This window comes from Panicum virgatum, chromosome 8N (genome assembly GCF_016808335.1).
Source record: "Panicum virgatum strain AP13 chromosome 8N, P.virgatum_v5, whole genome shotgun sequence".
NCBI classification, from domain to species: domain Eukaryota; kingdom Viridiplantae; phylum Streptophyta; class Magnoliopsida; order Poales; family Poaceae; genus Panicum; species Panicum virgatum.
The window spans coordinates 7247970-7259397 of NC_053152.1; the positions used below are offsets into that span (position 1 = coordinate 7247970).

At 39.4% G+C, this 11428-nt stretch overlaps 1 protein-coding gene across 4 annotated transcripts; it reads right to left on the minus strand.

Annotated features, from left to right (window-relative positions):
* Positions 1-945: 945 nt before the first annotated feature.
* LOC120685699 (DNA topoisomerase 2-binding protein 1-like) lies at positions 946-10382 on the minus strand. 4 transcript variants are annotated; one of them, XM_039967764.1, is made up of 18 exons: positions 10039-10381; positions 9878-9920; positions 8562-8683; positions 8378-8485; positions 7378-7519; positions 5999-6090; positions 5538-5631; positions 4972-5422; positions 4739-4878; positions 4259-4608; positions 3315-3482; positions 2928-3224; positions 2634-2802; positions 2391-2563; positions 2274-2300; positions 2100-2182; positions 1782-1893; positions 946-1709 (listed from the first exon to the last, which is right to left on the minus strand). In XM_039967764.1, the coding sequence occupies exons 1-18, from the start codon at positions 10258-10260 to the stop codon at positions 1611-1613; spliced, it is 2892 nt and encodes a 963-aa protein (XP_039823698.1). In that variant the 5' UTR covers positions 10261-10381; the 3' UTR covers positions 946-1610. The 4 variants fall into 4 exon arrangements, with proteins under 4 accessions (XP_039823698.1, XP_039823700.1, XP_039823699.1 ...); XM_039967766.1 differs by having other exon boundaries at positions 1003-1709; positions 2655-2802; positions 10039-10382; XM_039967765.1 differs by having other exon boundaries at positions 1003-1709; positions 2391-2566; positions 2655-2802; positions 10039-10382.
* Positions 10383-11428: the final 1046 nt, after the last annotated feature.

Consider the following 11428-nt stretch of genomic DNA (forward strand, 5'->3'; position numbering starts at 1 on the left):
GTAGAATACTCAAAAATATGATAGTTCTCAAAAACAATAGGAGGGTGCTCAAATTATTTTTATTTTCACTTTCGTATTATTTTACCATTTTCTTTTCTCTTTTTTATAATTATTTTCATTTTGTTTAGCCTTAAAATCGATAAAATCTAAAAATGATTCTCGAAAATTGAAAATTACCATTTTCGTTTTTAACCCTAAGCGCCACTGAACCTTGACGATTTTAAAGGGGGCAAGTGAGCCGTGAACTAAGATAAAAGTTGTTGTGAAGCGTGTGACGTGTGGGCACCAAAACAAAGATAAAAGTTGATGACACAAGCGCGGAGAGTTTGATAGGTGTTGACATGCTAGTGCCATGACATGACTACATCCTTGAATATTCACCAATTGTTCTCAAATACTCGAATATTTACCGTCCTCACATATTTCTTAGAAAATAACAAACAATGGTTGACATATAATTCTTTTTTTTCCAGAATGTGGGTCTCAGTTGGCGAGACTTTCAAGTATTCAACACATCATTGTGATGTGTGTCAAATCCTACATGGCTCACGAAACGAATACAGACCCAAGTAGTGAAAACTCTATTGACCTAATGACAGGAGTACCAGTCAAACATAAAGACCTTACAACATAATTTCAAGTTAAACACGAACCACATACATCGAACAGTCAATAACTCAATATGAATGTATATACTGCAAATTTTGCTTCTATGTGGTTTAAACACCTATTTACTTCACCAACTTTGCCAGAATAATCTTACATTGTATATTGCACTTTGTTTGTCCATGCTTATGAAATTAACAAAAACAATGTTTATTACGTGGTGCATAATTTTAAAAAAAATGCAGGAGCCATAGTTCGCGCCGCAACAATGCCTAAAATGGTATGTACAAAAAAGAAAGATGTACACGTGTGTCCATTTTAGGACTATAACAATGGTCATAGGTGAATTAGCCAAAGGCTAATTAGATTCTCACTTCAGACGTGAAAGTATAAATATACGAACAAATTCGCAGGATCTAAGTTCAGAAATCCAGGATTCAAAGTATAGAGTCAATCACAAGCACATACTGACCTGGCCAGAACAAGTGGCAGCGTTGCCTAAAAAAGAAAGACAAACATCTAAAATTACACGCTATGTTTGTATGGCTTTCTCAAAGCTCACCAGATACAACAAATTAAACCACTCGGGCACTGGGGCATCTAGATCAATAGCTTGTTTCGTCGATCCTTGCTACATTCCTCGAGTGTTAATATACAGGATCACACAGGACAGATAAGATTTGATTTCAGAGTTCGTGTCCCACGTGTTATCCAACCTACCTACGAAACAAGGGTGAGTTATTCGTAGCAAATCACGGTACAAGCGCACTTTGTTGGATGTCATGCCACGAGAATCTTTATCCACTTATGCCAGGAGTAGATCCTCTGGTTGATAATAAATAGGCCTCCATGCTTGCAACTCCATCCATGCTGTTCATGCTGATGTCCAACAAGGCGTCATTGCCAAACACAATACCCCCCCCCCCCCCCCTCACAAGGTTGAGGGGGCAGATCTGGCTGCCATACAAGCAAGAATGTGGGTATGCTCGTCTCCTGACACTAACTCAAGGAATCTCGGTCAATGGAGTTACATTAGTGCTCTGAGAGCGAACTCTATCAATGATCTTTTGCCTGCCGGTCAGATCTTCCTCGTATCCCACGACCTGCACGAACAACAGAGTTTACAAGAATTGGCCATCACTGTCAGGTGTTAGTTGTCATTAGGATACACTGACCTGAGATTCTGTCTGCGTCTCACTGAAAGGGTAGTAAGTAGTGGGTGCTGGGGAGGGTGCAGGGGAGGAGCTTTGGACCTTGGTGCCAGGTACGTTCTCTTGCCTCTGTTGCCTAGAGGAAACAAACACCAGTACAAGGGAAATCCTATGTTCAGGCAAAGTAGCTAGATGGAAGTTGTACAGATGCTTTTGAGTAAACATACTGATCTCTGTCAATATTCATTTTATCATTGTATTGCATAAGTGGAAGTTTTAGTGAGCAGGCATGATGAGTGAGAACAGGAATAGCTCCTTGAAATGCATAATGTACTAACTTACATATTCAACCAGCTCCTTGAAATGCCAAAGGAGTGTGTATCTTTCTGGTCTTGAACAACAGCAGAATTGTCAGGTTCAAATATCTGCATTAGTTAAGGATAGAATACTAGTGCATTTCTAAAGTATGGAGTAAGAAAATCAATAGAGGCATTGATCACCAGAAGAATAGGATACATTCTTAGGAGATTGCACATCTTGAATCTGCAAATTTGAAAAAAAAAAGTGGCATATTTAGACAACGGCCCATAAAGATGTCCTTGTAGTGAAGTGTATGTATTGCATTAGCATTACCTTGGACGATAGGACCTCTATCGCATCAGCAACATCAGGAACAGAGCCAGTTTCAAGGTGTTTCTCAGTCCTTCCGATGTTTCCGCATATATCATTAGCATTGCCAGAAACAGATAGCAACCTTCTTTTACTAACTGCAGGAGCAATTGCCTCTTCATTAGCCGAGGCATCACCTGCTAAGCAAACACAATGAGCTTGTGGTGCAAAAAGTTTCTTTTCGCAATTTGTATAACGAATGATTACCCAAGTTGTGTGTTGGATTACTTGTTGTTACTTGATATCCACTAAGCAGCTCAGAGCAGTTAAATCTGCTTGCCTGCGTGGAAGACTGACTGACAGTGCACAGATCAGCCTCTTTGTCCTGAGAAGTAAGTGGTTTTGGCTGAAAGTGATCAAAAGGGACAATTGTATCCTGCCATGATAATTCACCATCTTGTTAAGCAATAAGCATCACATGCTCACAAGCTATCTTTAACAGAACAATAATTGAACGGTAAGATGTGAATATGCTTAAAACCATGTATAGAATATGGCTACCTGTTTTACACACTCAAAGAGCCACTCCTCAGTAATGGTTGGAGTTCCTCTTTTGGAGTAAACCTTATACTTGTCACCACTTGCAAATTTGCAGATAAGATGGGTCACTCCCTTGAATGCCTTTTCTGTAAATTTAGCGCCTAAAGCGCAGCACAAGTTCTTCAGCAGAAAGCTTTCTTTCTCTTCATATTGTGAAAGTGAGATACAGAAACGGAACTTCTCAAATCCTGGTAATGGGATGCGACAGCGCAATGGAGAGAAGATAGGATGGCTTCCAACTTCTTGTAAGCAACCCACCTTACAAAATTTTAATGTAAGAACTGGAAGGTAGCCTGCCACTTTAAAAAGCATAAACGGAGATAAGATATCAAGATCACAGAAGCATACCTCCAAACACGAGCGTATCCAATGAGTTGAAACAGCTGTAGAATGAGAGAAGTCACAAGGCATGCTGTTTCGTCCATGGCACTCAATTGTGTAATTCACAGTTGTAGATTGTATATCATCCACCACAACGCCTCCGCCTTCTCTGATCCAATTAATAACCTCAGGTCTCTGATTCAGATGAACATAGCCGCTTCATCAACAGAAATGAAAGCAAATGGAAACTAAGCATCTATCTATGCATAATTAGAAGAAAAATAGGCACTACCTAGATGCCTATAATTACACCATTTTTTTAGCTCTGCTGTACTATGTCCAGTAACATTGGTGTTATGCAATTTCAAAACAAGTTGTTCGGTCAACAAAAAGAGGTTAAAAGTTTTGACAGCATAATTTACTATTGACCTTTTTAATTTACTCATGATGGTACGCAATGGTGGTGGATCCCGGCATATTCTGTTAAATGAGAAGCTTACACATATTATACTTGGGGCGCCATCAGAGGAGTAAGTTCATGCAACTATTTCTTCTATATATCCTAGTACTTCTTTGAACTGGTTGCAGTTGCACCTGATGGTGCTTTTTTTTGTCTTGGCAGTGAGAAAAAGGAAGTAAGACGTCTGGCTGCTTGGGGTGTAATAAATGTAGTGAAAGTAACATGGTTAGAAGACTGCAATAAAGCAAAAAAAGGAAGTAAAAGTATCTCCAACTCATATGGCTACTGAGCTAGTATTGCTCAGCTTAAAAACAACCCTTCCCCAGACCCCGCACAGTGCGGGAAGCCTACGGCACTGGGTACGCCCTTTTTAATTTACTATTGACCTGAGCATGCCAGTCATCAAATCAAGGTTGAAACAAGAGTAGTCTTGAGAGGAGACGGGAGGTGCCACAGATAATGAAATGATGCCAATACAGGAAGTGGATTGAATATTAACAAAGCAGCATACCTTGTCATGAGAAAATGAATTTGAGAAGCCGAATGTTTTCCCTTTGAAAACATCTGATCTGCTATTTCCTGAATTCACTGTGGATGCTCCTTGAGGTTTGGGATCGTACTTGCTAATATTGACCACTGCATTTTGTTGGCTTGAATTTGCAGACCTGGTTGCTGATCGGGTTTTGTTCATGCTGTTTTCATGTTTGCCTCTAGCAGGTTTTCTTTCAGATGACATATCTTTTTCAAGTTGTTTGCCATGTGAGTCATTAACAGTTGGGACATGAAAAATCCCACAAGAGCTCTTGGCTACCTTCGTTTCACATGTACCAGCAGATTTTTCCATAGTCACATGTGAAAACTCTACATTCAAAAGTTAGAAAACAATGAATGTAAAATCAAGCAAGTACAATATATGTTTTAAAAGTTTTGGCACAGCCCACCTCAATAATGTGAAATACATCTAAATCTGATATGTTTATAACTTTTTTACCTTTCAAGAGTAGCTCAGTAGCCATATGAGTTGGAGATACTTTTACTTCCTTTTTTGCTTTATTGCAGTCTTCTAACCATGTTACTTTCACTACATTTATTACACCCCAAGCAGCCAGACGTCTTACTTCCTTTTTCTCACTGCCAAGACAAAAAAAAAGCACCATCAGGTGCAACTGCAACCAGCTCAAAGAAGTACTAGGATATATAGAAGAAATAGTTGCATGAACTTACTCCTCCGATGGCGCCCCAAGTATAATATGTGTAAGCTTCTCATTTAACAGAATATGCCGGGATCCACCACCATTGCGTACCATCATGAGTAGCCTTAACAGCTCATTCTCTTCAAAGCCCACCAAAGAAATTCTGCAGTTTGATAAATATAGATCATCATTTTCCGCCTCTGAGTCCTCAGCAACATGACTATCAACCTGCATCTCATTTGCCTCTTGGACACCAGGTGCACCAACAATATCAGTGTTGCTGATCTTTGAAGCATCACCAGATGAAGCAGGCACATATTGTGACGTCGATACTGAATCATCAACTGATGTTGTTGGAACAAGTTGAAAACTTGCACTTGCACTACTGATCTCTGGGTTGTGTTGTTCCTTGAGTGAAGTTTTTAAACCACTAGAAGCAGACGAAGTCTGACAAACAAGGTAGCTATTTTCATCTAGGCAAGCTTCATTCCAATAAAGAAAGAAAATAAAAATGTTAGACTAACCAAATCGCAATTCACAGTTACAGGATAAACAAGCAAATCAAAGCAGCAAAATAGCCCCTGGGTATGTTTTTACCTCTACGAGCAACGGATTGTTCAACCCATCTTGGATTTACAATGTGTATATTACCCCATCTTCGGGCCACGACATATTTGTCACCTCCAGGTTCGTAAATAACGTGTTAAGAAAAGTTTCCTTAGGACTCTGTATTGAAAATGAGTAATATTTAACAAATGCCAAGCTGCGTGTTTCATTAACACTAGAGCAAACATTAAGCAAATGCTGATCTCCTAGAGGTATTTCTTTCCGTGCTATATCTTGCTTTCATAATGATAAATGGACACATGGCTTTCAGGAATTCACAGTTGTGATCTGCATACCATCACTTGTCAGTCTTAACTAACTTTGGATAAATCAAATTTCCATTCTTTGGCATTTCATTCATGTTCTATTGCTATGTGGGAAACATAATAGACTGTGCACATGTAACTAATTCATACAGAAAACATCTGAGTGCATAAAGCATCAAAGGATATATTTGCAACTAAATGGGTGCACTTCCGCGTAAGACAGGCTGAAAACTGACCACCATTCTGCACTATTGTTCTCTCCAGTTTCTTCCTTTCAACTGATCAAAAAAAAAACTAAAGCATCAATGAAGGATGATCATTCAACAGAATAAAGCATGTGCTAACAGATGTAGCTTTTATAAGAAAAAAAGCTGACAGTAGCTCTGAATGAGGTCAGGAGCTCTTTATGCCTATAGGCCGCAGTTCATTTACCTTGCACGTGGACTAATTACTATTCCCGCTGGCCAGATTTACTTATTTTTAGGGCATTTATACGTTCTCCAAAGCACATGTTTGACAAGACAATGTCATAATAAGTGGCACATAGGAAAAATTGGCACTGAATCTATTAACATCATGTTTATGCATATATAATTTTAGGTCTAGTAAGGATCAGGTTTTGTAAGAGATGAAGCTTTGAAAGTTTAACATTTGATTTCGTACATTGTACGATAACATATATCTTGGACCAGAGGTAGTAGCTTTGTAATAATCAACTTTTTCTGGTCAGCTTCCACAGGAATATGTCACAAATCCTAACCAATCTCTGCAAAACCCAGCTACATATATGCAGAAAACCTGAGTATATCTACCTGCACACTGCATGGTTTAGTCCAATCTCAGTGGAAATCTGGAAATAGAGAAACCTTATTCTCAACTGATACTTAGAAATCTTATTCTCTATGGCTGTGAGGAAATATAAAAGATGGAATAGGAAATTTTACAATCACAGTCTAATCTAGATGCAAAAAATCAGCTCTCAACTTTAAAACTGGGCATTCAACACAGCTTGCGTACTAAACAGAACATGAAAGTGGGGGTATTTTTGCAATGTTCTGACTTTTGGGGAGTTAATGACATGTCAAATACTCAAATACCTGGTTTTGAAGTTGAAGGTAGACTTGTTCATGAAAGATAAACTGGACCTAATCCTTTAAAAGGATATCATTTTACAGCAAAGAAGGTTAAAGAGACCACAGGTTTTGTCAGCTGCAATTCAAAATACCATTATACAACAAAGAAGGTACTCTTCCCTTTAGTAGACAGCAATTACCAGTTTACTGAGATTTGTAATAACCTTGTCTAAAGCATCACATACAGTATTAGATAATATCAACCCTTTAGTCAACAACCATAAGGGCATGTTCAAAATGAGTGGGTTGGGATCCAAATCATGACAATTTAGTTTAGATACGAACTGATCATAAAAGTAACCAGAGTAATCCCCCTCTTCCATATAGGCCCTTCATTTTCAATAAATATGCAAGAAAAAAAATTATGTTGAAAGAAGGAAAAATTGGAACTCAATTCAAACACGAAGTTGAATAAAGTCCAACTGCACATACCTGGATTTAGTTTGGTGACACAGATATTCAACCCAACAAAGGGAAGAATCCTGTAGGGCTCATGAGGCACAACACGGTGTTCAATCCAGCATTGTTCTAACCAGTTAACGGTGACAACAGGCTTCAAATTATTCACAGCATACTACAAACACAAAGCGAAGCAACCATATCACTATTACTCCACATCACTATTACTCATAGGCGAACACCACAAGTACACAACAGTACCAATGCTGCAATTCAGCCTAACCTGAATGGAGTTCTACATTCCATGAAAGAGGACCTACATTTATGGAGCTCAGCTGGGGCTCAAGGAGTTTCTCACCTCCTTGTTCTAGTAACCATTTTTGACTAGGTCTAATCGTGAGTTGGTTTTTGTTTCCCAAGTATTTGTAAGGGTGATTGCTGTTGAAGTAAAAGCATGTGTGTGTGTGTGTGGGTGGGTGGGTGGGTGGGTGGTGTTGTTTGGATTTCTTAACCCTCTCTTTCTTCTTAATATAATGATACGCAGCTCTCCGGCGTATTCGAGAAAGGAAAAAAAAAAGTACCAATGCTGAGAGAACATGACATTGCAAGCAATTTTTGCTTTGATGTCATCTGCCTCATTCAAAGGAAGTAACAGCACTAAACGTAGCATGCAGTTATTCTTTTTTCACTATACGGAAGTAAGAGTACTTCAGTAATTCCGAGTTATTAAACCAAAAGTTCTTTGTCCACATCCAAAGAACTCATTCTGCCTATCAGGTATTTTAGTGATAGGTTATATAGGAAATGGACGATTCTAACACCAACATGAACAGTAAGATTAAGCTATTGCTTCCAATTCAGATTTAATGAACAAATACCAACATGTCATTTCTCTTGTAGCATCAATTAATTAAGCTGCTGCTGTGGACAACACTGCACAGCATCTATATAAAGGGAAAGGGATTGCATATGTAGTAATCAGTACAGGTTTCTATACTGTGTTAAAGGCTTTAAGCATAACTTATTAACTTACTTTGTATTTAGCAGCCATGACATCCTTTACGATTACAAAGTTCACATCCATGGAGGACTTACTTTGTAAAATGCCTCCCATGGCTGTCACTAATTCTTCAATCTTAGCCTGCAAGCAGCAAAACAAACTTCAAATAAATTAACTAATGAAACTGTGAAATTAGCAGAAATTTTGATAAATGCACCTTCTCAGCTTTTTCAAAGCCTGAACATAGTATCTTAACCCCATCCATTGCAAGGCAACAAGTATAACTCTGTTTAGGTAGAAAACGTCGTTCTTTAGCACAGGAAAGAATGCACTGCGGTCCTGTGAAAATACGAATATGGTCTTAAGTCAAATTTTAAAGAAAAAACCAGTTGAACGTATTAGAACATTGGCTGCTGTGGTTCCGAAAGACAAATAATTTTTTATGCACTGAGAAGCTGCAAAGCACATAACTTTTTGGGCTCCATATTAACAAGAAAACCTGACATTTTGTCAAGAAAAAAAAGGGAAGCCTGAAAAGAAAGATGAACAGGTGTTTTATCATAGCTTCACTTGGAATGTCTGCAGAAGAAAAATTTAGATAGATTCCATCCACATTTCTCAAGATCATGATCCTCATTGACTCATGAGACAGGATCATATCCACCACTGCACAGACGCTTATAATAAATAATTGTTTCTACACGTTTCAGCCCTAAAGCATGAAAACTAACCACCAAGTAAACTGGGGCCCTTTTGCTGCACCTATATGAACAACTAACTTATCCAGGGAATCAAACAGGAGCATAAACAAATTTGTCCATGTGAGTTGAGAGGAAACACAATATTGAGAGAAACCGCCGTATTCTTAACAAATGATATGTAGAATTACAGAAAACTTTGCATAACCATATCTGCTGTAGCCTATCTTCACTAGGGACAAACCAAATATACAAATCCCACTTGAGCTTTCATCCTCATTTATTTTCACCCAAAAAGGTTGATAGGAGGCTGTCACCTGGACTATTTACCAGCCTTAGCTAGCAAGGTATGACTAGTACTGGCATTCTTGCACCTATTATCCTAATGAACCTAAACACGATCAGGTTGGGACATCACCTATCCAAATTCAAGAATTTGAATCCACATGGCAAAGTTCAGCACAACCTATCAATCAAATCGATTCATCAGTTCTTGCAACTTAAGTTCTTTTCAAATTGAAGCCACTCTAGTTTGAAACAATCAGACACATTAATCTCTACTGTAACACAATAAGAACTGAAACCAAAGTACCAAATTTCAGAGTAATAGTGCACTTAACCAATCCAACAGCTAGTTATGAAATCACAGAAGCACAAACTTTTCAAAGCGAACACTGGAGTTTCCGATTACCAAGGCATTTTAAGAGTTGATCCTAATTTAACAGGCATCAGGACTAATTCCACTAACCATTCAACAAAACAAAAAACTGCAGAACCACCCTACAAAATTTAGGTCCCCCAGTTCCAGAACAACGCAGATTTCTGCACAACTCACCTAGCAAATTGCAGCCTTTAGTCCTCAGATCGGCGAACCTCTCCTGCAGAAATTCACATCAAAACGGAACCGAGCGGTATTAGGGATCGGGAAAGCGGAACGGCGGTCTGATTCCCGCCGTGGAAGAGGAGGGGGGAGTAAGCAAGGGCGCGGCGGCGTACGTGGGAGGAGGATGAGATGACGTGGAATTCCAAGGGGCCCGTGCGGCTCGGGTCGGCGCAGAGCAGGACCTCGGCGCCATTGAGGCGCAGCGCGTCGTGCACGGCGTCGAACACCTCGGGGGCCACCAGGTTCCGCGACAGGAACACGCTCGCGCCGGCGAAAGTCGCCGCCCGCCGCCCGCCGGAGGGACCTGCCGGGCCGGAGCTGTAGGACGGCGTCATCGGCGAGTGGCGTGGGCGGACGCGCCGCCGACAGCGGGGTGGGAGGGTAGGAGGCGGGAATTGGCGGGGCAATGGATTTTTTTCAGAATTTTCTCGGGGGGAACTGACAAATCGCCTGGAACGGGGGAGTTTAGCTTGTAGAGCCGGTGTGGTCGCGTGGCCGCGTGGGTATACTTTGCGCATTTTGACTCTTTTTTATAATCACGTTCCAAATTTGGCCCAATTCCAAATTAATTTTGAGAATTGACTATTTTCAGTGCCAGCCAAATTTTGAGAATTTGACTCTTAAACACGAGGACAACGCGTGAATGGATCCTTTAATGTAAAATGCTCTGCTATTCGTACTGCCTTGCTAAAAGTTGCACACATCATAAAGCATTTTTAAATAACTATTCTCCGTTTCAAATTGTAGATTGTTTTGGTAAATTTAGATACATAAATTTTATTATGCACCTAGATAAACACTTAGAGGCATGGTAAAAATTATATCTCTAAATTTACCAAAACGATCTACAATTTAGAATGGATAAAATAGTTGATTTTAAATTATGATTCTCCTAGGAATGGCTCAGTGGCTCTGCCCCATCACAGCCATTCGACCTTCATTCTCACTTTCTCAGAGTGGATCGTATGCACTGCACAGCCAATTATTAATAAACTATAACATAGGAGACGCTGAGCTCAGCTAGGGATGAAAATACTCGGAAATGATCAATGAAAAGCTCCATCACTCTTACTTTCACATTTTTTCATCCGAAACTAAAAATTTAGACAATAATCCCACCATCCAAGAAATTATCCATAATCCTATCAATTCATATCACTAGATTGTGATTTAGAGTTAGCCAGTTAGGACAAATAAGTCGTGACTCTCTAAAAATATAGATATGGCATTCTAAAAATATAGATATAATGTGCTAGTGTTATGCGTGAATATGGTATATCTATTAGTAAAATACAGTAGAATATCTGAAAATACGATAGTTCTCGAAACCGATCGGAGAATGCTCAACTAATTTTCTTTTTCACTTTCATATTATTTTACCATTTTTGTTTTTGTTTTTCGATAATTATTTTCATTTTCGTTTAGCTCGATAAAAATCTCGAAGCACAGCCCGCCACGCCGGGAACCGTACCCGCCAAAGCACGAGCGCGCCATCGCGCGACG

Excerpts from the sequence above, each read along its gene's own strand:
- LOC120685699 (XM_039967763.1), bottom strand. The coding sequence starts at position 10,260 with ATGACGCCGTCCTACAGCTCCGGCCCGGCAGGTCCCTCCGGCGGGCGG. Across the intron at positions 8,684-9,877 it reads TAAAGGCTGCAATTTGCTAG|GACCGCAGTGCATTCTTTCC; the intron begins GTGAGTTGTGCA and ends GTATTTTCACAG. Across the intron at positions 3,225-3,314 it reads GGATACGCTCGTGTTTGGAG|GTGGGTTGCTTACAAGAAGT; the intron begins GTATGCTTCTGT and ends AAATTTTGTAAG.